The sequence below is a fragment of the Chiloscyllium plagiosum genome, unplaced genomic scaffold, assembly GCF_037043375.1.
Source record: "Chiloscyllium plagiosum isolate Xiang-an unplaced genomic scaffold, Cpla_swu_hap1 HiC_scaffold_38, whole genome shotgun sequence".
NCBI lineage: Eukaryota > Metazoa > Chordata > Chondrichthyes > Orectolobiformes > Hemiscylliidae > Chiloscyllium > Chiloscyllium plagiosum.
The window spans coordinates 12520167-12547830 of NW_028270176.1; the positions used below are offsets into that span (position 1 = coordinate 12520167).

General features: G+C 43.6%; 1 protein-coding gene across 1 annotated transcript; it reads left to right on the forward strand.

The window, feature by feature from the left end:
• On the forward strand, positions 1–27297 carry LOC148138999 (uncharacterized). Its single transcript, XM_087980988.1, has 5 exons — positions 1–174; positions 7963–8100; positions 19238–19358; positions 24269–24394; positions 26971–27297. The coding sequence occupies exons 1-4, from the start codon at positions 126–128 to the stop codon at positions 24348–24350; spliced, it is 390 nt and encodes a 129-aa protein (XP_087837114.1). The 5' UTR covers positions 1–125; the 3' UTR covers positions 24351–24394; positions 26971–27297.
• Positions 27298–27664: the final 367 nt, after the last annotated feature.

Here is a 27664-nt window from a genome sequence, read left to right on the forward strand (position 1 = left end):
TTGCTGTAACACCAGCAAGACAGTTCACGAAGATTAAAAACACCCCTTGTGAAACTGCCACCACAAAGACAGTGTATTAACACAGAAAAAGGGGCTCAAACTCTGTGATAAAGTCAAAGTTCAAAATGCAGCTGTTTCAAAGTGTTCTGATCATCTACGCCTTTGTTGTTGAAGGTAAGAGTTTATTAATGAAATTAATGATTGCAATTTGTGTGGCACTGATGGAGCTGAATTAGTGTAATTATGCTCAATTCCTTAAGTGGAAATATGTCCTAACATGTCAAAAATTTAGACAATACTCAAAATGAATGATGAACAGGAGAAAGTGAGGACTGCATATGCCGGAGATTACAGCACCATACTTGCCAACTCTGAATGATAAGCAGTCCCTCAAAATGTGGGCAATGCTTACCGCGGAGTGCAGTGAACACCTAAGCAATGTTGGGTAATGTTTATAATTTATTAGGTTGGAGACACGGGCAATTTGCTGGTGGTGGGGTTTGAAACAGCATTTAAATGCATGTGCAATCACTTCTGGATTGAAAAGGTCCAGAAAGAAGTGGAATTTGCAATGTCCACAAAGACTTTTACAAGCTTTTGTAGATGCACCACAGAAAGCACCCTATCCGGAAGCTTCACAGCTTGATACGGCAACTGGTCTTCCCAAGACGATAAGATCCTACACAGCCCAGTCCACCATGCAAACCAGCCCTATTTTCATTGACTTTATAATTCCCAACTGCCTTGGGAAAGCAGCCAACATAATCAAAAACCCTTCCCACTCAGTTATACTCTTTTCCACCCTCTTCTATCAGGCAGACAATATAAAAGTTAGAATACACTTATGAACAGATTCAGGAACAACTTCTTCCCTGTTGTTATCAGACTTTTGAAAGGGCCTCTCAAATGTTAATGTTGCCTTCTCTCTGCACCTTCTCTATGGCTGTAAACTGTATTCTCCACTTTTTTCTGCTACCCTGAAGCACTTTATGTGGTATGATCTGCCTGTAGGGCACGTGAAACAACACTTTTCACTGCATCTTGGTAAATGTGACAACAAATCTAATCAAATCAAAAAAGGCCAGATGCAGGAATAGAAGGTATGGTTAAGAAAATTACGGACCAGACAAAGAATGATTGGGAAAGAAAGTTGTGATTAGGGCATAACGAGCCTTCCAAAAGGGATACAGATAAGCCATGGGAGTGCACAAAGGTGTTGCAAATGTGCAACTGTCCATCAGATAGAAAGAAGCATGTTATCCAAATGGTGAGAGATTGCAGAACCCTGAAGTGCAGAAGGACCCTCCTGCTTGAATCACAAAAGGATACAATGCAGGTAAAGCAAATAGCTGGTCCTTCAGCCCATCACAACTGCACTGGTCATCGAACATTGGTCTATTCTAATTATACTTTCCAATTCTTAGTCTGTAGCCTTGTGTGCTATGGTGGTTCAAGTGCACACTCTTCAATGTTGTTTGGCCAGTACCCCACTTTGAGGCTGTGCATTCCAGATTCCCATCGTCCTCTGGGTTGAAAAAAATAAATTCTTCAAATCCTCTTGTCCCTTTTCTTAAAACTGTGCCACCTAGTTATTCATTCTTCTACTAAAGGGAAAGGTTTCTGCCTGATGCTTTATCTATGCCCCTCAGAAGTTAGTGCACCTCGATCAGATTCTCCACACTGCTTTAAGGAAAATACCTCCAGTCTATCCAATCTCTCCTCAGGGCTGCACCGCTTTATCCCAGGCAACATCCTGGTGAATCTCCTCTGTACTCTCTCTACTGCAATCACTCCTTTTGTGTATAGTGACCAGAACTACACACAGTACTGCAGCTGTGGCTGAACTAATGTTATATTCATCTCCATCACAACTAGCCTGTTCTTGCAGTTAATACCTCACCGAATAGAGTCAAACTAACCTATTTACTTGTCCTGTTGCTTACAAAGATCTTTTGGGAGAAGGCATGGGTTTGGAAGATGCAAGCTGGGCCAATATTTGGAAATTGTGCAAGCTGATAACAATGGACATTCCCAGACTGTATCCTTAGGGAATGTTACCGCTGCATTTGATGTATAGGTGCCGGTGTTGGATTGGGGTAGATAAAGTTAAAAATCACACAAAACCAGGGTTATAGTCCAACAGGTTTATTTGGAAGTACTAGCTTTTGGAGCACTGCTCCTTCATCAGGTAGCTGTGGAGCAGGATCATATGACACAGAATATGACACTGCTGCCTGTGCCAGTGCTGACCCCAATCAACAAGGACAATAATCTCTTAGACTATCTGAATTCATATCTGTCAGCTAACAAAAGAGAGCCAATGAAACAGTTATGCATAAGGAAATATAAAGGGACCTTTATCTATCTCTCTGACTAAATTAAACTACATACGCCACTTCACAGCCCATAGGCCCATCTGGTCAATATCCTGTTGTAATCTGAGGTAACCCTCTTCGCTGTCCAGTACACCTCCAATTTTGGTGTCTACTGCAAGCTAACTGTACCTCTTTTACATAAATGATTTGGATGCAAGTATAAGACAAAAAGTAGAGGACCCAGCACCAATCCTTGTGGCACTCCACTAGTCACAGGCCTCCAGTCTGAAAAACAACCCTACACCACCACCCTCTGTCTGCTACCTTTGAGCCAGTTCTGTATCTAAATCACCTCTCTTCGTTCTTCTGTCCAGTGTGAAAAGCCCTTGCTCACTCAACTTCTCTGAATAAGACAAGCCCTCCAATCCAGGCAGCATCCTGGTAGATCTCCTCTGCACCCTCTCTGAAGCATATACATCTTTTCTATAATGAGGCGACCAGAACTGGACACAATATTCCAAGTGTGGTCTGGCCAGGGTTTTATAGAGCTGCAGCATAACTTCGCAGCTCTTAAACTCATGAAAGGACATTGGTGAACCCAGATGGTTTCTCCCAACAATGGTTTCATAATAATTATCAATTACAAATTTATTGTTTCTGAAATGTGTTCAAATTCCATCATCTGCCGTGACAGGATTGAAAGCCAGAACTCCAGAGGATTACCTTGATTTCTGCATTAGTAACCAAGTGACACTCCCACTCGGTCATTGCTATTCCTAATGCCCATTTCGGAAATGGCACTATGAAACCACTGGGGGAAAAGAATGGTACTCCAAGCTTGTCAAGGAGTTGTTATAATTTGAATTCAAATGACATTTCTTGGTTTGATTGAAGTGTCCTTGATTCTCATCTGCTATATTCCACAGGAGTTAGTCTGGGAGATTTCTGTCTAACATTTCCTAAGTAGATCCGATGTGTGGATGAGAGGTCATTGTTTTCATATAAAGGGATGACAGATTGAAAGAGATTTTAAGGAATGACTTGTGAGGAATTTTTTTGTCAATTCATGAGATGAGGGCATCACTAACTTGGCCAGTATTTATTGTCCACCATCATTGCCCAGAGGGTAGTTAAGACTCAACCACACGGCATGGAGGCCACATTATGTAAGGATGGCAGTGCCATTCCCTCAATGGCATCAGTGAACATGATGGGCCTTTCCCCCTGACTGTGGAAAGTCACGATCACCATTAGACTCATAATTCCAGATTATCTTTCAAATGAAATCAAGTTCCTCTATTTTCCATGGCAGGATTTGAACTTGGGTCCCAAGCACATTACCTGCGTCTCTGGATTAACTTTCCAGCCATAATACCACTGGGCTAGAGTGGTGAGCTGCCTCCCCTTTGCCACCCCAGCATGCTGTGGATGCCAGTTAATTTAAGGAGTAGATTTTTAGTGCGTAAAGAGTTAGAGTGGGCAAGATAGTAACTGGCTGAAATGAGTTCAGCCATGATTGTATTAAATGGTGGAGTGGGGTAGAGGGGCTGAATGGCCTACTCATGACCTTAGTTCTTACATTCCCAAACTATGATGCAGTGGAAGCAGAGAGATTCAAAGCTCAGGTCAGACACGCTTGCAGTACCACAAGCAGATCTGGGGCACCACACCTTATAATGGCTACGCTGGCCTTGGAGGGAGTAAAATGTTAGTTTACAAGAATGATACCTGAAATTCCAGGGAGAGATTATACACATTGGCCCTGCCTTTTCTAGAATTTGGAAGATTAAGGTGTGATCTGATCAATGTTTTCAATTAAACTCATTTTCCAAATTTGGCTGTAGTACATTTGCTTCCTTGTCATTGGTGGTGGAGGGAGTGGATGTTTATGGATGCAGTGTCAATCAAGTGGGCTGCTTTGACGGGGACGGTGTCTTGAGCTGCATCCATCCAGGCAAATGGGGAATATTCCATCACATTTCTGATTTGTGCCTTGTTGATGGCGGCAAGTTTTGGGGAGTAAGAAGATGAGTTACATGCAGCAGCATTCCTAGTCTCTAACCTGCTCTTGTAGCCATAGTATTTAACTGTTTGAATTTGTTTCACTCTTTTTCCGGCGCAAACTCTGACCTGTTACTCTTGCTCCAAAGAAAAACGTACATGCATGACCGAGACAATCACATGCCGCAAAGAGATGAGCAGATGCATGACAATTTCAACCATAATATCTACTGGTAATTTTCTGGAGATTCTAACTTTTGTTTTTGTTGTGATACATTGAATCTGTAGTGTCACAGCACAGATTTTAGACAAGAGAGGCAGTGTACGGTAGGACAGTTACATCACATGTGACACTGTATAAAGGTTCAGTCATTATCAGATGATAATGGGGTCAGTGGAGTGTGCTCATGCGCACGTAATATACAGTCATATCGGTGAGCTCAGAACCCATGCTTTACACAAGTCTGTGATAATACAGTAACATAAACAGTGCTCTTATTAAACTTTAAGATATCTGTCTCGATAAGAAACTAATCATTGTGTGTACGTTATGTAAGCTAGCATGTGAAGTCATCCATTTTCGACAGAAAGGGGTAGCTCTGGATATTTGTAGATGGTATGAAGCTAAATGCAGTGAATATCCGAAGGGATTTGAGAGTTGAAATGCCATGAACAGATGCAGGAAATAAACAAGAAATCTAATATCTAGAGCACTGAAATATGAGGATGCTGAAGTTATGCTGCAATTATATAAAACTCTGGTTAGAATCCACATGGAGAAAGGATAGATTGGCCTTGGATTTACATGATAATATCTGCACTTCAGGATTAAGTTTTGAGGAGAAATTACAAATTAGGCTCATTTGATCTAGAATTTAGAAGGTTAAAGGCAATTTGATTGAAGTCTTTAGGATGTTAACAGGAAAAGATCGGGTAGATCAAGATAAATTATTTCAATTGGTTGGGAAATTCCAGATCTAGGAGGAATAGTGTGATAATTAGGGCCAGACCACTTAGGAGAGATATTAGGGTGCACAAAGGGTGTTAGATGTTTGGAACTCTTTTCCAGAAACAACAGTAGATGTTAATTTTAAATCTGAGACATCTTTATTTTTGTTTAGCAAAGCTATTAAGCAATATGCCAAAAGGAGGTCTATGGATTTAGGATACAGATCAGTCGTGATCTCATTCAATGGTAGAACAAAATCCAGGAGCTGAAGGGCCTACTGCTACGTTATGAAAAAAATGTAAGGGGTAGGACTAAGACCATATCATACTTGCACTGGTGCTGACTAAGTTAGGAACTCCTGCTTCATTATAACGTTGATCCAAACATGGATAAAATTAGAAATGTTTGGGATTGATAGGTCCTTTGGGCAGCACGGGTTTGAAATTGGCCAGAAGAAAGGAAACACAGGGCAGGTATAGATGAGCAATTCTTAGATTGGAATTAAATTGAGAGTGGTGTTCCCTAGTGATCAGGCTTGGACCCTTGCTTTTTCTGATTATATAAATATATTTTACATATTTATCAGAAATGGGAAATATAAGTTTATAGGGTAGGGAAATGGACCAGGGTGGGATACTCTTTGGAGGGTTGGTATGGACTTGTTGGGCCAGATAGCTTGTTTCCACACTATAGGGTTTCTATTCTATAAATAATTTGGGAATGAGTGTTGAGGGCAAAATCTCTAAATTTGCACATGATACGATGCTGGGGAGAATAGTGAATTGTGAAGATGACACTGAGTGACTTCAGAGGAACATTAACAATTTGGCCAAATGGACAGACACCTAACAGATGAATTTCAATGCAGAGTAATGTGAGGTAATGCAATATGGTAGAAGAATCATGGAGAGACAATACAGGCTCAATGGTACAACTTTGGCTAAGGGTGGGATGGTTCAGGAGCAGATGCACCTTGAAGGTGGCCAGGTAATTTGAAATCTTTGTGAAGGTGGCTTCAAAGATCTTTGGATTTATAAGTAGAGGCATAGAATATAAAAGATAAGGAAGTGATGCCAAACCTCTGCAAATGATTGGTCAGACATCATTTGGAGTATTGTGTTCAGTTTAATTAAGGAAGAATGTTAAAGTCCTGGACAGGTTCAAAGGAGATTTACGAGAACGATACCAGGGATAAAGAAAGACATTTTGTTTCCAATAGTATGTCAGTAACTAGGAATCACAATTTCAAGATTGTCAGCAAGAGGGTAGGACTGCGATGAAGAGAAACTTCTTTAGTCAGAGAGATAGATCCAGATTCCATAAGAGGTTTCAAAAGAGATCTGGATCTATATTTAAAAGAGATTAATTTAGAGGGCTCTAGAGATAGTCAAATTCTCCAGCCCTAACTGGGTAGCGCTTTCAGGAATGGTCTCGTCTGCACTATAAAATTTGATGATTCTAAAAAAGCTCAACTTCAAGAGATGAGGTGAGGCTGTTCTTGATACTAAAGCTGCATTTTGCCAAGTGTGACTTCAAGAAGCTCTGGCAAAATTAGAGTCAGAGTCAATATGAATTGGAGGCAAAAGCTCTACTGGTTGGAGTCATACCTAACACATAGAAATATGGTTTTGGTCACTTATCTCAGCTTTAAGACATCTCTGCAGGTGTTCCTCAGTGCAGTGTCAGAGGTCCAAGCAAATTCAATGACCTTCCCTCCACTGTAAAGTCAGAAGTGGGGATATTTGCTGATGATTGCAGAATTCGCAACATCATTCACAACTCTCAATGATTCTATGTGACTTCCATGTAACTTCCATGGGGGCGGCGCGGTAGCTCAGTGGTTAGCACTGTTGCCTCACAATGCCAGGGACCTGGGTTAGATTCCAATCTTGGGCGACTGTGTGGACTTTGAACATTGTACCTGTGCTGCTATGGGTTTCTTCAGGTGTTCTGGTTTCCTTATCTAGTCCAAAGATGTGTAGCTTAGGTGGATTGGCCATGGGAAATGCAGGGTTACATTGTCCATAGTGTCCATGGCTGTGAAGGCTAGGTACATTAGTCTTGGAAAATGCAGTGTTACAGAGATGGAGGACTGGGGTGTTTTGGAGGGGCAGTGTGGACTCAATGGCTAAATGCCTTGCTTTCACATTGTAGGGATTCTGTAATACAGATGCCAAGCTTCTCCAGTGTTTTGTGACTTTTATGAAATGCTTACTAACATTGTACACAGAGAACAGACTCATTGATGATCATGGAGCTATTGCTTCTAAGATATTGAAAAGTGAAAGCAGACATCCCTTAACACTCTGTCCTTTGCTAAAACTGAATGCCTCCAGCATCGTTGGACTGTATGTTTCTGAATGAGTGACTTTGCTCCCCCAAACCCCACTCAGGGTTTTCCTCAGCTCTGTATGAGTACTGGGTCAAATGCCTTTTTAGATTATTATGCATCTACTAGGACAATGGCAACATTATCTCAACAAATAAAGGTATGTTATGTAAGCATAATTAACAATTCACAAATGGATAGTGACGTAGTTTGGTGAGTTACTAGCTTCATAAGAAAACAAATACATTAATGAACAGGTATATTAACAAATGGGTGATAGATGGATGGGAAATGGGCAGAGAAAACACATTGTTGAAAAGTGACAAAGGATGTACCTTGAAAGTTGACCACGTTCTCTATCTTTGCAGCCGGAATCAAGCAAGACATGTTTCTTAAAGGCTGTGCAAGGTGTGAAGGAAATACCTCAGTGGCATTTACAGAAAAACATTTAAACCAGATATGCAAAAGCTGCAATTCCGATCTGTGTAATGATGAGCCTTTCATGGGTAAGCCTGAGATATGCAGTCTAGTGAGCCAAGTTTTCAGTGTCATGAAACCATACACTTTGTAGCATATCCCTTGAAGTTTAAAAACCAGAATTAGAAGAGAGTGTTTAATCTGTCTCTCAAAATTCAAAAAAAGTAGAAAATTGGAGCAGAAGTAGACCATTCAGCCCACTCAGCTCACTCCAGTGTTAAGGTTTCTAGGGTGTATGATGGCTGAGTGTTATTGCTTACTAACCCAAAGAATTAGGTACTATATTTCTCCAGCACAGTTTTCATTTCAGAAGTCCAGCATTTGCAGCATTTTGCTTTGGTTGCAAATGAAGAACTAGCTGATTGCAAATAAAATGAAGGAAGGTGTAAAGGTGATTCACTAAATGATAAACTGCAAGCATATGCAGTAGCATTCTTTGAAAACTGACACACAAGCACATTTTGCTGCACAAAGTCACATGCACACTCCGGTCTGGAGAAATCAAAAACATTGTAGAATATAGACTTTAAAGTATTGAGACCAAGCGTCAGAAAAGTTAAGACAAATTAAATTGTGGTCCTAAATACTTATCTGTAACTAGTCACTTTGCACACAAGCCGTAAGCATTGGCATGTCTTCCTGGATCAGTTGTGGCTGGCTGAGTATTCTTTCCCTGAAGGTAGTGGTAGTATATTCTAATTTCCCCCTTAGCAATGTCTACTTGTGAGTGCCTTGAGATGAGTGATCAACTCAAACGTTAATGAGTTTTACGACAAAAAAAAAATGGGAGACAGGATTTCTCAGACTGTTCAAATCCAAAATATTCAAATCCACAATTCTCTTTCTCTGAATTTTCTGAACAGTCAGTCCAGTCAAACAGGTTTGCAAGTTGCAGCTAATCTGCTTCACGTTGCATAAAGTGTGTTTTCCAGTCTAAGAATTAGTCAACGTACAGTCAATGATATTCTAAATTAGATTAGATTACAGTGTGGAAACAGGCCCTTCGGCCCAACAAGTCCATACCGACCTGCCGAAGCGCAACCCACCCAGACCCACTCCCCCACATTTACCCCTTCACCTAACACTACGGGCAATTTAGCATGGCCAGTTCACCTGACCTGCACATTTTTGGATTGTGGCAGGAAACCGGAGCACCTAGAGGAAACCCATGCAGATATGGGGAGAATATGCAAACTCCACACAGAGAGTCGCCGGAGGCGGTGCCCACGGTGCACAGTGGTTTCAGATAACTTATTTCAGTTAGCATATTTCAGATAACATCTTCATAGAGCTAGACATAGACAGAAATGAAAGCAGCCCATGCTACTATTAAGTGCAGTGAGGGAATAGGAGGGAAAGTGAATGAAATTCATTACTAAGAGTAGGGAGTACATTACCTTCTCTCTGACAAGAATGAAGCAAGCATTGGCTACACGGTGGCACAGTTGGGCAGCACGGTGGCACAGTTGGGCAGCACGGTGGCACAGTTGGGCGGCACGGTGGCACAGTGGTTAGCACTGCTCCCTCACAGCGCCAGAGACCCGGGTTCAATTCCCGCCTCGGGCGACTGACTGTGTGGAGTTTGCACGTTCTCCCCGTGTCTGCGTGGGTTTCCTCCGGGTGCTCCAGTTTCCTCCCACAGTCCAAAGATGTGCAGGGCCAGGTGAATTGGCCATACTAAATTGCCCGTAGTGTTAGGTAAGGGGTAAATGTAGGGGTATGGGCGGGTTTCGCTTCGGCGGGTCGGTGTGGACTTGTTGGGCCGAAGGGCCTGTTTCCACACTAATGTAATCTAATCTAATCTACACCCATACTCAAAAAGGACAGAAGAACTGGGACATGGCTAAATCTTTGAACTTGCTCGATCATTTAGTGCAACCATAGCAATCATGGGTTGGATCTCAAACAGTGACAAGACCGAATACAGTGGAACCTCGATTATCCGAAGTCCTTGGTGGGCAGGTTTTCATTCGGATAATTGATTATTCGGTAAATTGATTTGACGTTAAACAAAGGAAGCTGCACTGCCCATAATTGCGTTAAAAAGCATGCTAACGGGAGTGTTTATTTCATTTAATCGTTAAAATCTTTACAAACACTGCATATTGCTTAAAAATTCATGACATTTTACAAAAAGTGATCTGCGTTGTATCCTGTACAATAAAAAGAATTCATTGAGGTGGAGGTTGTTTATTATTTCCGAAGAAATTATCCAACCGCTGTTGCTTGAGGAAGAGCTGTATTTTTTGTGAACAGTAACATGTAACGAAGATGCATCAATTTAACGGCATCAACTTCATCTTGTGCTTCGTACCACTCCGTGAACAGTTGAAAACAGTCAATAGCTTCATTAACGGGGACTGGAGGTGGTGCCGGTATCAGATTTTCCTTGCTATCCACACCATTCATACAGTCCTGTTATTCCTCTGTGACTACGTTTACTATTTGATCATCGGTGAGGGTCTCTGTTCCAATTTCGTTGTCACAGTTCACCCAAGCATCAATCTCTGTCTCTGCAAATTCTCCTAAACCCAGATGTCTGCAGTTTTCTGGTGATTTCAGTGGTTATGCTTTGTTCTGGACGGGTGTTCGCTTCACTGGCACGGCTCCCAATAAGCAAGCTGTTGTACCAACAGTCTGCAATTGTTGATGGCATGATGCGGTCCCAACAGTCAGCAATCATGGACAGAGCGTCCTTGACTGTGATTGCCTTAATGATTTCCAGCAGTCCTTTGTCAGCATTGTCTTCACCCAGGACAGCACGCAACATGTCACGGCGGCAATATTTTTTCATAATTGCAATGATTCCCTGATCAAGTGGCTGTAACCTTGAAGTGGTGTTGGGTGGGAGAAACAAACACTTGATAGCTCTGTCTGCTGTTTGCAACTGGCTGCCTTTCACATTGTGTGCCCCCGCGTTGTCAACAAGCAGAAGGACACGTTGCTAGAGCCCTTTGTTTGACAAATGTGACCTGACAGCGGGTACAAAGTCTTCATGGAACCAGGGTGAGAAAAAGGGATATGTCATCCATGCCTTATTATGTGCTTTGTACCTCACGGGAAACGAGTTCTTGTCACAGTTCTTAAAGCAATGGGGATTAGTATATCGCCCAATGCAGACAAGCAGTAGTTTATGATTGCTGGTGGCATTGGCACAAGGGAAAATTGTGATCTGATCCTTCTGCACTTTATGTCCCAACACCTGCTTTTCCACAGTGGATACAAGCGTTTTATCTGGCAATGCACGCCAGTACAATCCATTTTCATCTGCATTGTACAATTGCTCAGGTTCATACTTTCCTTCGTGAATGATGGATTGCAGTCATAGTCTGCAGTCTTCCACTGTGCTGTCATCCACAGACTTCCGCTCCTCAAGAACGCTGAGCTGCCAAGTGCCATGACGATGTTTGGAGCGCTGTAACTAGCCCGCCGAAACACTGATCAGACGCACTGGTGTGGAGGCGTTCAGTATGTCAGTTTTTTTAGATTAGATTCCCTACAGTGTGGAAACAGGAACTTCAGGGAGAAAGTGAGGTCTGCAGATGCTGGAGATCAAAGTTGAAACTTTATTGCTGGAACAGCACAGCAGGTCAGGCAGCATCCAGGGAACAGGAGATTCGACGTTTCGGGCACAGGCCCTTCTTCAGGAATGAGCAGAGAGTGTTCAGCAGGAGAAGATAAAAGGTAGGGAGGAGGGACTTGGAGGAGGGGCGTTGGAAATGTGATAAGTGGAAAGAGGTCAAGGTGAGGGTGATAGGTCGGAGTAGGATGGAGGCGGAGAGGTCAAGAAGAAGACTGCAGGTCAGGAAGGCGGTGCCGGGCTGGAGGGATTCGGCTGAGACAAGGTGGGGGGAGGGGGCATGAAGAAACTGGTGAAGTCCAAGTTCATCCCCTGTGGTTGGAGGGTTCCCAGTCGGAAGATAAGACGCTCCTCCTCCGACCGTCGGGTTGTTGTGGTTTGGCGGTGGATGAGTCCAATGACCTGCATATCCTCGGTGGAGTGGGAGGGGGAGTTGAAATGCTGTGCTACAGGGTGGTTGGGTTGGTTCGTCCGGGTGGCCCAGAGGTGCTCTCTGAATCGCTCCGCAAGTAGGCGGCCTGTCTCCCCAATATAGAGGAGGCCACACCGGCTGCAGCGGATGCAGTAGATGATGTGGGTGGAGGTGCAGGTGAATCTGTGGCGGATATGGAAGTTTCCACTCCGCTTCTTCCTTTCCCGCCGTACCACCCAGTACCCTTCCACCGACACCCTCCTTCGACTGACCGAACTGGTCCTCACCCTGAACAACTTTTCTTTCCAATCCTCCCACTTTCTCCAAACAAAAGGAGTAGCCATGGGCACCCGCATGGGCCCCAGCTATGCCTGCCTCTTCGTAGGGTATGTGGAACAATCCATCTTCCGCAACTACACTGGCCCCACCCCCCATCTTTTCCTTCGCTACATTGATGACTGTATCGGCGCTACCTCGTGCTCCCACAAGGAGGTTGAACAGTTCATCCACTTCACTAACACCTTCCACCCCGACCTCAAATTCACCTGGACAGTCTCGGACTCCTCCCTCCCCTTCCTAGACCTTTCTGTTTCTATCTCAGGCGACCGAATCAACACGGACATCTACTACAAACCAACCGACTCCCACAGCTACCTGGACTACACCTCCTCCCATCCTGCCCCCTGTAAAAACGCCATCCCATTCTCCCAATTCCTTCGTCTCCGCCGCATCTGCTCCCAGGAGGACCAGTTCAAAATACGTACAACACAGATGGCCTCCTTCTTCAAGGACCGCAATTTCCCCCCCGACGTGGTCGACGGTGCCCTCCACCGCATCTCCTCCACTTCCCGCTCCTCTGCCCTTGAGCCCCGCCCCTCCAACCGCCACCAGGACAGAACCCCACTGGTCCTCACCTACCACCCCACCAATCTCCATGTACAGCGCATCATCTGCCGTCACTTCCGCCACCTCCAAACAGACCCCAGCACCAAGGATATATTTCCCTCCCCTCCCCTATCAGCTTTCCGTAGAGACCACTCCCTCCGCGACTCCCTTGTCAGATCCACACCCCCCACCGACCCAACCTCCACTCCCGGCACCTTCCCTTGCAACCGCAGGAGGTGCAACACTTGCGCCCACACCTCCCCCCTCACTTCTCTCCAAGGCCCCAAAGGAAACTCCCATATCCGCCACAGATTCACCTGCACCTCCACCCACATCATCTACTGCATCTGCTGCAGCCGGTGTGGCCTCCTCTATATTGGGGAGACAGGCCGCCTACTTGCGGAGCGATTCAGAGAGCACCTCTGGGCCACCCGGACGAACCAACCCAACCACCCTGTAGCACAGCATTTCAACTCCCCCTCCCACTCCACCGAGGATATGCAGGTCATTGGACTCATCCACCGCCAAACCACAACAACGCGACGGTCGGAGGAGGAGCGTCTTATCTTCCGACTGGGAACCCTCCAACCACAGGGGATGAACTTGGACTTCACCAGTTTCTTCATGCCCCCTCCCCCCACCTTGTCTCAGCCGAATCCCTCCAGCCCGGCACCGCCTTCCTGACCTGCAGTCTTCTTCTTGACCTCTCCGCCTCCATCCTACTCCGATCTATCACCCTCACCTTGACCTCTTTCCACCTATCACATTTCCAACGCCCCTCCTCAGAGTCCCTCCTCCCTACCTTTTATCTTCTCCTGCAGAACACTCTCTGCTCATTCCTGAAGAAGGGCCTGTGCCCGAAATGTCGAATCTCCTGTTCCCTGGATGCTGCCTGACCTGCTGTGCTGTTCCAGCAATAAAGTTCAAACAGGAACTTCAGCCCAACCAGTCCAGACCGACCCTCCAAAGAGTAACCCACTCCCCCTCTGACTAATGCATCTAGCACTATGGGCAATTTAGATGGCCAATTCACCTGACCTGCACTGGGAGGAAACTGGAGCACCCAGAGGAAATCCACGCAGACACAAGGAGAATGTGCAAACTCTACACAGACAGTTGCCCAAGGCTGGAATTGAACCTGGGACCCTGGTGCTGTGAGGCAGCAGTGCTAACCACTGAGCCACCGTGCGGCCCCTGGCATGTGGATTAAATTATTTTAATGCTATGACAATTGACTGACTAAGATTCTCGGACCAGTGTCATTAACACCTTATCTGTTGCAATGCTCGCACATCATTTTTTGTTCGAGTACCCCCCTGTTTTCCTCAGTTAAATTAAAGAGCCGATCGATTTTTGCACTATTCTTGGTTAAAATTATGTTAACACTGCTACAATTGACTGACTGAGATTGTTGCAACAGTGTCATTAACACCTTTTTAATGCAAAATTTGCAGATCTTCTTCAGTGTAGGCAATCCTCATTACTCTGTGCTGCTAACAAAAGACGTGATGGCGACACCATTATCACTTTGTTGTAACAGTTTCACGGGACCATCAGATTCTGTTCGGATAATCTGATTTTCGCATAATTGGTATTCGGATAATTGAGTTTTTACTGTACAGAGAAGAATCATTGAAGCATGTTATGACACAGCGGTGAACTCCTCTTAATTAAACCAAACATCCAGAAAAGCTCACCTCAATCTGTTAAAATATGAGTGACAGAAAATTCCCAAATTCCACAAAAGAAAACAATAATGTATTTTTTAAACTCAGTGAACATTAAACAACTATTCCCAACTCTAAGCCCCCTTTGCTCTTAACCTGCCTCCAACTCAAGAACAATACGTTGTTCCAATAAGACACTTATTAAAAAATTACATTAAATTTAAATTCAAAACCATACAGCCAGTGTCATCTTCTGTGACTTCACTCTTCTGTTGCTGAATTCCCTGGGTCATCTTTCTTTTTTACTGTGAATATTTCATATGAAAAAGGTACCTTTGATAGAGAATGTTTCTAAATTCCTTGGATCGGTTTTGATGGCAGTTGCTCTCTCCTCAGTTTTCAAAACGTCCGCATTTTTATATCCCCAACATCGGATCACCTCATTGGTTCAATGTTGGCAAAACAATTAATTCAAACGCAGTTGGGGTTTAGCATCCTGGAACATAATTTAAACTGATTGGTTAAAATTCAAATTGTCGTCAAAACAGCAACCAAAACTCAGGTACCCATTTCATAGCCAAATGTTACTATTTTTAATTTTCCAGTACACTCTGGGACTGCCATCTAGTCATATCATAGGTGTTTGTAAGCTCAGAACAGATTCACTTTCTCAAAAAGGTACAGCACACGCCTTCAACTTCATAACAGAATCCCTTCAGTGTGAAAAACAGGCTATTTGGCCCAACAAGACCACATTGACCTCCGAAGAGTAACCCACCCAGACCCATTTCCCTACCTTAATACTCTATATTTCCCCTGACTAATGCACCTACACATCCCTGAAAACTAGGTGAATTGGCCATGGTAAAGTGTCCATGGCCTGCACATCTTTGGACTGTGGAGGAAACCAGAGCACCCAGAGGAAACCTATGCAGACATGGGAGAATGTGCAAACTCCACACAGTCTCCAAAGGCTGGAATCAAACCAGAGTACCTCATGCTGCGAGACAGCAGTGCTATCCACTGAGTCCCCAGAAGAGATGAAGATCTTAGTGGCATGTTGTAAAGATAACAATCTTTCCCTCAATGTCAGCAAAAATGAAGGAGCTGGTTATTGACTTTGTTGTGTCTGACACCAGTCTCGGAGTCAGAATTGGGGTTCAATGACAGAGTTTATTGCACGAGAAAATACTGGAGCTCCGGGGAAGAGAAAGACACCAACACCAGTGGTCAGCTGCGAGTCTTCTCTTGACCTAGAACGCATGTCAAGAAACTTTTATACCTCTTTTGATAGAATAGGTCAGTGACGAGATTATTGTCTTTATAAGATGGTTTGTTTATAGCAATCCTAACATCTATAGGTATGTTAGGAATAAAAGAATGACTAGGGTAGGAATAGGTCCAGTCAAGGATAGTAGGGGGAAGTTGCGTGTGGAGGCGGAAGAGATTGGGGAGACACTGAATGAATACTTTTCTTCAGTATTCACTCAGGAACAGGGCATTGTTGTCGATGAGAATACTGAGGCACAAATAAGTAGAATGGATGGCTTTGAGGTATGTAGAGAAGAGGTGTTGGAAATCCTGGAAAAGGTGAAAATAGATAAGTCCCCTGGGCCTGATGGCATTTATCCTAGGATTCTCTGGGAAGCAAGGGAGGAGATTGCAGAGCCATTGGCCTTGATTTTTATGTCCTCTTTGTCTACAGGAGTAGTCCCAGAAGACTGGAGGATAGCAAATGTGGTTCCCTTGTTCAAAAAGGGGAGTAGGGATAGCCCTAGTAACTATAGGCCGGTGAGTCTCACTTCTGTTGTGGGCAAAGTCTTAGAGAGAATTGTAAGGGATAGGATTTATGCACATCTAGATAGGAATAATGTGATCAAGGATAGTCAGCATGGTTTTGTGAAGGGCAAGTCGTGCCTCACAAACCTTATTGAATTCTTTGAAAAGGTGACGAAGGAGGTTGATGAGGGGAAAGCGGTAGATGTGGTATATATGGATTTTAGTAAGGCGTTTGATAAGGTTCCCCATGGTAGGCTACTGCAGAAAATACGGAGATATGGCATTGAGGGTGAGTTGGAGGTATGGATTAGGAATTGGCTGGATGGAAGAAGACAGAGGGTAGTAGTTGATGGCAAAGTTTCTTCATGGAGTGCCGTCACTAGCGGTGTTCCGCAAGGATCTGTTTTGGGACCATTGCTGTTTGTCATTTTTATAAATGACCTGGAAGAGGGGTTAGAAGGTTGGGTGAGCAAGTTTGCGGATGATACGAAAGTCGGAGGAGTTGTTGACAGTGAGGAAGCATGTGGCAGGTTACAGCAGGATATAGAGAAGCTGCAGAGCTGGGCAGAAAGGTGGCAGATGGAATTCAATGTAGCTAAGTGCGAGGTGATTCACTTTGGGAAGAATAACAAAAAGATGGGGTACTGGGCTAATGGTCGGATACTTGGTAGTGTGGATGAGCAGAGGGATCTTGGTGTCCATGTACACAGATCTCTGAAAGTTGCCACCCAGGTAAATAGTGCGGTGAGGAAGGCATATGGCGTACTGGCTTTTATTGGTAGAGGAATTGAGTTCCGGAGTCCTGAGGTCATGATGCAGTTGTATAAGACTCTGGTACGGCCGCATCTGGAATATTGTGTGCAGTTTTGGTCGCCATACTATAGGAAGGATGTGGAGGCATTGGAACGGGTGCAGAGGAGGTTTACCAGGATGTTGCCTGGTATGGAAGGAAAATCGTATGAGGAAAGACTGAGGCACTTGGGGCTGTTTTCACTAGAGAAAAGAAGGTTTAGGGGTGACTTGATTGAGGTGTACAAGATGATTAGGGGGTTAGATAGGGTCGACAGTATGAACCTTTTCCCGCGTATTGAGTCGGGTATTACAAGGGGGCATAGCTTTAAATTAAGGGGGGGTAGATATAGGACTGATGTTAGGGGTAGGTTCTTCACTCAGCGAGTCGTTAGTTCATGGAATGCCCTGCCAGTAACAGTGGTGGACTCTCCCTCTTTATGGGCATTTAAGAGGGCATTGGATAGGTATATGGAGGATAGTGGGTTAGTGTAGTTTAGGTGGGCTTGGATCGGCGCAACATCGAGGGCCCAAGGGCCTGTACTGCGCTGTATTCTTCTATGTTCTATGTTCTATGTTCTATCATTGCTGAATCGTTGATTGCATCAATACAGTCTTTATCAGTTCTAGCGCAGCCTTTGTTAATTTACATGTGGTCATTGTCAGTTTTAGCGGAGACATTTTCAGTTTCAATGTCTGCACAAAAATCCATTGCTATAGTAATGGGCATTAATCGCTCTTCCCGAGAAGCTATTAGCATTTCGTATTGAGTCTGTAACAAGCTGTTATCATTTCTATAAAAAGGTGTTGGTTGGACCAGACATTTCGGCAGGCAGTGTTCGTTACTCATGTGTATTCTCTCCCCCACCCACCTTAAACTAATCAACTCAGCTGCGAGTGCATTGTGCTGGCATTCTGGTGGCTCCAGGCAGTGTTTTTATCTGCTCTGCTGCTTTTCTCCATCTTGTGTGTCAAGTTGGCCAACTGATGGCTCAGCAGCCACCTTGTGTCTCTGTACGCCTAGTGTCACCTTGCCCCGTGTGCCATCTTCAAATTCAGCAAGTGGAGTGGAGGACACACTCCTGTATGGTGCTGAAGTGGAGACAATCAAGAGTGGCAAACTCCTAACAGTAAATATCACCAATGATCTGTCCTGGTCCATTCACATCAATGTTACAGTCAAGAAAGCACACCTTCCGCAGAAGGCTAAGGAAATTCAATGTGTCTCCAGCGACCCTTAATTTTTGTAGATGCACCATAGAAAGCATCCTATCTGGATGCATCACACCATGGTAACAACTGCTTTATCCTTGACTGAAAGAAATTACAGCAAGTTGTCAACGCAGCCTAGTCCATCACACAAAAAAGCCTCCCATTCATTGACTCTGTACATACCTCTTGCTGCCTTGGGAGAGCAGCCAACATATTCAAAGACCCCTCATACCTCAGTTATTCTCTCTTCCATTGGACAGAAGATACAAAATTTTGAAAACATGTACCAACATCTTCCCCGCCCCCCCACTTTTATCAGACTCTTGCATATTTGAATTAATTTTTCTCTGCTTGTTGTCTGTAGCTGTAACACTATATTCTGCATTCTGTTCTATTACCCTGATGTGCTTATGTAAGGTATGATTTGTCTGGATAGCACGCAAATAACAACTTTTCACTGTATTGCAGTACATGGGACAATAAGAAATCAAATCAAATCACGTGGTTTAGCCAACATTGCTGATTTCTGTGGTTAGAGTTTCAACATGAGTCATTGAGTATATTTCAGTCAGATTTCAGGAGAGTTTTGAATCTCTCAGGGATATGAAAAATGGTGATAAGCTTGGAATCTATACACAAGATCAGTCACAGTGTATCAAATGACAGAGCAAGCACAAAGATCTAGCCATGTCCCACTTCTTGTGTCTTTACAAGATGGGATGTCAGAAGCTTCACAAATCTGGAGATGTTGCATTTGAAAGTTTGAGCTATAATGCTTACTGCAAAGTCTTCCAGCCTGTGTATGAGCAGCCAAAGTTTAATATTCCATGCCAATGTTTCAGAGGGACCTTCCAACATGAACAGCCTCGAGTGCTATACCTCTTCACCTGAAGTCTCCAATATCTGGAACATTCTGAAATGTACCAGGACTCAGGATCGCTGCTTTAAAGTTTGTCAAATCTGGTAATTACACATTTGAACTGCTACAGAGTTACAATAATAAATTCTTCATTCGTGTTAGAGGAGATAGCCAAAGGCTTTATGGAAGTAAAAAGCCTTCCTTCCTACCTTCATGCCCTTTCACTTCCTTCCTGTTTTCATTGCATTCTCTCTTTCATTCCTTCTTTTCAACTTTCTTTAAGACCGTAAGAAAAACAAGCTATAGTAGGCTGCTTAGCCCCTCAAGCCTACTGTTATTCATTAGTGTTACAGCACAATGGTGAACCCTTCTGTTAATTAAACAAAACTCCCAGAAAAGCTCACCTCTCCTCATTATCTGTTAAAATATAAGTGACAGAACTCCTGAATTGCACGATTTTAGGAAAATATCAATTTATTCTTTAACTCTAAAAGTGAACATTAAATAACAACAACTATTCCCAACTCTAAGGTCCCTTTCTCTTATTATCTGCCTCTAACAATATGCTATTTCAATAAAACACTTATTAAAATTACATCAACTCTTCGGTTGCTGAATTCTCTGAATCGTCTTTCTTTTTACTGCGAATATGTTTCATATGAAAAAGGTAGAGAGTGTTTGATAGAGAATGTTTCCTAATTTCTTGGATCTGTGTTGATGGCAGTTGCTCTGTCTGATTTTCAAAATGCCTGCCTTTTTTTTATGAACCAGTGAGATTCGGATGTTGAGAACAATGTTGGCAAAACAATCATTTCAAACTTAATTGGGTTTTAGCATTCTGGAACATAATTAAAACTGATGGCTGTTTGGACAACAATTCGAATTTAACCAACAAAAACTCAGGTATCCATTTCACAGCTAAATGTACATATTTTCAATTTTCCAGTACACTCTGGGACTGCCATCTAGTCATATGACACAGGTGCTTGTAATCTCAGTTCAGAACAGCATTCACTCTCCTAAAGGTACAGTACACGCCTTCAATTTCATAACAATTAGAATCATGTCTGATCCAACATTCTTCAGCACGGTGACTCAGTGGTTAGCGCTGCTGCCTCACAGCACTAGGGTCCCAGGTTCAATTCCTGCCTCAGGCAACTGTCTGTGTGGAGTTTGCACATTCTCCCTGTGTCTGCGTGGGTTTCCTCCGGGTGCCCTGGTTTCCTCCCACAATCACAAAGATGTGCAGGTCAGGTGAACTGGTAATGCCAAATTGTCCATAGTGCTAGGTGCATTAGTCAGAGGGAGTTGGATTACTGTTCAGAGGGTTGGTGTGGACTTGTTGGGCAGAAGGGCCTGTTTCCACACTGTAGGGAATCTAATCTAAAATTTCCCTGTATTTCCCCATAACCCTTGACTCCCCTCCTGTTCAACAATCTATCCTGTCTTCCTCCCTCACATGGTAACATGCTCAAACGATAAAGAAAACAGAAGAGTCAGGAATTAAATGTTACAATACTGAGTCTTGAAACAAGGCCAGCAACAAGATTCTTTGTTTGGTTCCCCAGCACACAGTGGAGCCTATGAAGCCATGTTTACATCAACTCCAATGATGTCCCATGACAACATATAATGAGAGAGCAAACAGATCTAGTGTTGCTGTCCAATCACCCTTCTCATTATTGCAATCCCCATTCTTCTACACTAGTTGCACAAAAACCTTATCTCATAACCACTGCCTGCAGGACCATCCTTTCAAAAACTTCCCAATCTCTCTCATTGAGTGCAGATTGAAAACATTCTCCCCATTAGCGAGTTTTGAGAAGATTTGTAGCTCAGGATGAAGTTTTGGATGCAGTTTGGATTTTATGTGTTTGGGTTTCTTGGGTTGGTCCTAGGATGGATGTGTTGTCCAGTACCAGCCGAACAAAGACATGCATGAGAATTCTTAGAAGCACGGCATTCCAACCGGAACTCTATCAACAGACACAGAGTTAGACCCCATCTACCTCCCCTGAGAAAAGAAACAGGAAGTGACTTCATCACAGGAAATGACATCACCAACCCAAAGAAACCCAAACATAAATAGAAAGCAGGAACTTTCAGCATTGCTTCGCCTGAGGCCCACTGAAGATGTTACCTAGTAGGGTAACAAAAATGCCTGGAAAATGGCCCTTCCAGTTTAGCGAGCAAACCTACATCCAAAATTCTCCCCATTCTCAGTCCTTATGCCCCTTTTTCACTCATTCCTTTATTTCCAACTACTTCAATCCCATAGTCAAATCATCTCCATTCTCAAACATTTGTCCCATTCTCACTTGGTCACCTCCATTTCCATTTATTCTAATCATTCTCCCTCCTTATCCCCCACCTCCACTGCCTATACCTATTCTTTGCATTGGGGTAAAAACAATGACTGCAGATGCTGGAAACCAGATTCTGGATTAGTGGTGCTGGAAGAGCACAGCAGTTCAGGCAGCATCCAAGGAGCTTTGCATTATCTTCCATTCTCATGCCAACTCTTATTCACACTTTACTTATTTGTAATTGTATTTGTAATTCTAATTCCCACACATTATCCCACAACACTATGGACGTAGAATGAATGACCTGTTACTATCATATCAGCGCCAATCCACATAAGAACATCTAATACCTCACCCTTAGCCTTGCAAGTCACATGAACATCAAGTTTTTTTTCCCCCCAATGAGTTGAGTGTTTTTGCCTTCACTCCCAAGCTGAGTATATTTTGGACAAGCCCAACCCTTTCCTTAGTCATCCACTTGCTCTTAATGTACTGATAAAAGATCTTGGGAATTTTCCTTAATTTTTCAGGCTGATCTCATCTTTTCTGTTTTCCTAACTCGATTTTTAAACTGTACTTCTTTTGCGACTTTCTTTTTCTGCTTTATCTTACCTTTTGTGCTTCTGAACAACAAGGGACTTAGGTTTTGGAGCACCACTCTTTTCCTTTGAGAAAATGTGTCTACACTGAGCCTCTATATTCTTGCTTTTGATGCTTCCCACTGATGTTTTCCTGACTTGCCTTCAAGTAGCTGTATCCATCCACCCTTCACTAGATCACCTCTCAGCTTCACAAACTTTGTGGTTTCCCCAACATAGAACTTTTACTCCGTTTCTATCCTTTTTTTCCATAATAGCATAGGTAGCTTCAGCACCATCTCCAAAATTGTCATCCGCTATTTCATCCCAATTCATTTCCTAAGCTTTAAATCTTCAATTATCTCCTCTCTCACTGGGCTTTCTATGTGCTAGATCAAAAGAAAACCTTTGAATGCAGCTCGAGGTGGTGTTCGCTCTGTGCCTGTCACACTGTTTGTGCTCAGGTTGATGTTCTGTTAGTTGATATCCCCAGCTGTTGTTGCCCTTTTTGGCACTCAGGTACTGGCTTATATTTGTTCTTATATGTTTCTCTTTTATTCTTCTTTGTTCCTCTTTCTATTTAAGGGTCTACACAAGACTGAGCATGGTAGCAGTCGCCTTTTTTAAAAAAAAATTTCTGCTGAAACCACACGGCCTCACCTGACGATTCATTAAGAATACTGCACCTACTAATGTGTAATCATTCAATAAATGATCCACCTTCCTTTTTAAATCCCCTTCTCTATCCTTCCAGAGATCTCTCAGGATGTTTGGATACCAGTTTTGTCCTGATTATAACATTACGAGAATGGAAACTTGGCTTAATGTTTCTGTCTGTGCCCTCAACTGCATAGATTTATTTGCTATATTCCGTGTACCCACAAAGATACTTTACATTGTCAAATTGCGGTGCTGAACACTTTAAAACTTTGGTTTACTATCTTTCAGTTGCATGCTCATTTTTTGTCTCTTTATCCCAGTTCTTGATTTATTCTCAGAATCCACCCTTTAGTTACCATATCTTTGGCAATCTAGTTTAAAAACCTCTCCAACAGCACAAACAAATATTTCTGTGAGGATCTGTAAATCCCCAATCAGGGACAAACTCAACTCATCTGTGGAGACACATTGACTTAACGTTGAGTCCACTGACTCTTGTGTAGACTGGATTCTGGATTAGTGGTGCAGCATCCAAGGAGCAGTAAAATCGACGTTCAGGCAAAAGCCCTTCATCAGGAATACAGGCAGAGAGCCTGAAGGATGGAGAGATAAGAGCGAGGTGGGTGGGGGTGGGGAGCAAGTAGCAAAGAGTACAATAGGTGAGTGGGGGGTGGGGGGTGGAGTGGATAGGTGGAAAAGAAGATAGACTGTTTAGTGTCAAAAACCTGGCACAACATTTTTGTAACTGGCGACATTTCCTGTTCCTGTATGTGTTCAGGTTGCTGAGAAAATCCAAGACTTCAAACAAACTAGAGGACTCCCACATGCAATTAATCCATGCAGAGCTATCCTTCCACTCGTTAACTCAGTTTACATAAATTCTGCGTTGGAATAATTGCATTACCTTTATCTTCATTTGTCCTAGCTTAAAATTCCATTCAGTTGTGTCTGTTAATTGTCTTTAACTAATAAAAAGTTCTCTTTTCTTTGAAAATTAACTTAGATGCTCTCAAACATTTTAGGGTCATCCTCACTGTGCCCTCCTTGAGGCGCTGCTGACTGCCTGTCTCAGGATCTCGTAGGAGAAAGTGAGGACTGAAGATGCTGGGGAGCAGGGAGTCAAAAAAAAAAAGTGGTTCTGGAAAAGTCCTCTCCTGCTCCTTGGATGCTGCCTGACCTGCTGTGTTTTTCCTGCACTACACTTCTTGACTCTGTCTCAGGATCTTGCCTCTCTTTTTAATGCATTTTACAAAAATGCCTCCAAATTTCTTCTGCTAGATCTTATGGACAACCAGGAGTGTGTACTCTTAGATTTGTTTGCCGAGCCTGAACTCCTGCGCCAAGTGTTTGGAGTTCATTTGAAGGATGTAAAACCCCAGTTTCCATCATTCAGTCTGAATGACCTAACAGTTCTTCTTGTTAATGAAGACATCAAGACTTTATAAATGCCTGTGCCTGTGTACCCTGCAGGGATCGACAGAGGTTGTACATCCAGGAACATTTGCCGAGTCAGCGATCCACCACTTCTGGGGACAAACGTATCTACACCTAACTGCTGCGAGACCAACTTGTGCAATAAAGCCACACTCTTTCCAGGTAATAATGACAGGCGCATATTGCAAGTCTGGATTCACAGTAATAAGTCACTTCATATGAACCTTCTACGGCATGCATGGTGGCTCAGTGGTTAGCATTGCTACCTTATAGCGTAGTCTTGGCAGACTGTGTTTGCATGCTCTTTGTCTGCATGGGTTTCCTCTGGGTGTCTGGTTTCTTCCCACAGTCCAAGGATGTGCAGGTTAGGTGAATTGGCCATGGGTATTCACAGAATCAGGCCATTTGGCCCTACAAGTCCACACTGATCCTCCGATGAGTAACCCACCCAGACACATTCCTCTACTAATTACTCTATTGTAGAGTTTCCAGGGTGGGGGTGGTGGGGGGGAAAATGGTGGATCTGGATGTGATGCAGTTCAGAAGGTCAGTGTAGATTCCAAGTTGAATGGCCTGCTTCCACACCACAGAGATTGTACGATTCATTGTTGGTGTAATGTGACTGACAATAGCACTGATGCATATGATACTCTCAATTCCATAGAGAGAGCGAGCGCATGAGACTCAGATACGTTCATTCAGACTGCTATACCCTCATGAGGCTACAACCACACAATTGCGACATGCACATTCACAGACATAAATACATATGCACACACCAGATGAAATTACAGGCAAATAATCACACAGGCACACAACCTCACATTCACAGACACATTCACTGGTGCCCTTACAGACACAGATGCACACGTGTCCATTCAAAAACAGTTATCTGTACATCATATAAAAATGCATAAGCAAACAAACATACAGACACACTAAAATATGCACATACACACAAAACAACAAATATGCAGAGACAGACAAACATACAGAGGCACACAGACAAAAACTCATGCACAGACATCTTGACAATACACATGCACAAAGGTGTATTCATTCTTAAATCTGCATATTCACACGGTCAAACAAATCATACAGACATGTGTACACACAGACACTCAGCCTCTTGTAGACATTGGCACCAATGCTACAAACTCAGGAATATGCCCAAAGGCACACAGGCATATGAACACATACACACATGAATGCATTGACACAGAGACTCATACAATCACACCACAATCCCAAACATACAGGATACACACACATATGCACATAGGCAAACAGACAAACACAGTCACACAAACACACTGATACAGATACATACATACTGAGACACATGCATTCACAGAAACAAACAAAAATACAAGAACATACACAAGTATACCAATGTGCATAAACATAGGCATATCCATACAGACGTACATAGATTCAAGCACATATAAGCACATACTTAAATAATACAAACACTCAAATACAGTCAGAGTCCCAATAGCTCCAATCTCACTCCTTATGTCCCAATTGTGTGCACTGCTACCCCAGCTCTTCCTTCACCCACATGACTGCACTCACTTGCTATCCCACCCACATTCCTGCAGCATTCCCACATCCATCCTGTATCCCACCCACATTCCCACACTTACCTTCTCACCCAAAACTCCCAACCATACTACCAACACTGCCCATTCACACACTTAGCCCCTTGCCTTCACACTGTACCAGCCCAAACAGCTCTGTCCCTCCACATCAAGCTTGGACATTGCAAGTGCTCCATCTGTTAGGTCTGACTGGATGACATGAAGCATTCTCATGGCATGCTTATAACCAGACTTACCCTGGAATGTAAGAGCTCCTGGGGCTTTTTTCACTACATTGTGAACCTGTTCCCATCTCCTCAGACTGCAACAACAAGAAATGTAACAATCCCACACTATGATTAAGATTGAGCCTTATCTAGTCAGCTGCCATCTCCCACTCTGCAAACCCACCCTGCATCTCCTCCCAAACATCTGTGCCCTGTTCCCCCAGTGAACTGAAAAATCTTCCCTCCAGTCTTCTCTTTCTGACACTATTTCTCCCTGGGAGCCACCTCTGCTTGCATGACTCTATATTCCTCTAATCTGCCTATTACTCTCATTTCCACTGATCAGCTTATTGTCACTGGGGTTCTGTCTTCAAGTACTTCTGGTTTTCATTTCAATCTGACCATCACTTATTTTTTTGCAAAAAAACCTTGTTTATATGCTTTTGTGCATAGCTGTGTCTTCTCAACTAACAAATCTTCAAAAACCCCTCTGGACCCCTTCCAGTCTGTGGGCCCCCAGCTTATCTGTAACTTAACCCATCTCCAACACCCCTCACTATCCCTATAAATATCCTCCAATTCCTATCCCTAATCTTCCTGACTCCCTCTCCAACACCATTATACCTCCAATATTGGATCCAATCCATTTGATGGAACTTCCAGGAAAGCAGGGCCTGAAATCTTCCTCAGCCTGTCTTGACGCCCCATTGGTGAGAGAGGCGCTACCTAAATGCACATCATCCCTGTACCGCACTCTGCGCCAAACTCACTGTTTACGGTCGATGTTCTCCTTTAAAACTAAAACCTCCCACTGGGCCCAGTGGAGGTAGGAAGGAAGCGGGACTCAGGCCGTTCAGCCCATCGAGGCAGTGCCCGCCACCCCGCCCCCGCGGATCACGTGCTGACCTGATGACCTTCCCTTTGTTCCCAGGCTCCGGGATTTCTCTCTCCATCCTGGCGGCTGTTGTCATGGTGACGTGGTTGTGAAGGGGGACCAGACACTGACACATCCCTCAGGGGGCACCGAGTTGTCACGTCCCCGCTTTCTGCAAGATTCAGCCGCCGGCCCAACCAAAGTAAATAAACAACATTAAAACAAACAAAACCCGCGATTTGATGCCGCCCCGGGCTTTTCCTCACCTCCTGTTGTGTGTTTTCATTCCACCGGGACGGCTCCTGTCACTCGGAATTGTGTCACATTCAGAATGAAAATGTATCATGGTGCTCTGTAATTAATAAATAAACCATTACAGGTTCACTTACAGTTTGGCGTTTCACTGAATAACTACGAGTCCTTCCCCGTTTGAAGCATCCCTCTGTTTCCCGACGCCGCAGATGGCGGTTTGTATATATTTTATTAAACAAATTACAAAAACAGTTTACAACAAACAGTTACATTTACAGCTGCATACAAGAGACAGCAATTTTACAAGGGAGAGGAGCAGCAAAGCCAGGCCCCAAACCCTACCATTCAAACAAACAGTTTACAGGGACATGAGGACAAACCTCAAATCCCAGTTTCACAAAGATATAAAGAGACAACAGCAATGACAGTTGTACATTAGACAGTACTGTTACATACAAAAGTGCAGACAATACAGACCCAGCAAGCCCCCGCCCCTCCC

Bases quoted from the DNA above. Each gene is read 5' to 3' on its own strand.
- LOC148138999 (XM_087980988.1), top strand. From the start codon at position 126: ATGCAGCTGTTTCAAAGTGTTCTGATCATCTACGCCTTTGTTGTTGAA. The intron at 175-7,962 runs GTAAGAGTTTAT...CTATCTTTGCAG, and splicing joins CTACGCCTTTGTTGTTGAAG to CCGGAATCAAGCAAGACATG. The intron at 8,101-19,237 runs GTAAGCCTGAGA...CCAATGTTTCAG, and splicing joins TAATGATGAGCCTTTCATGG to AGGGACCTTCCAACATGAAC.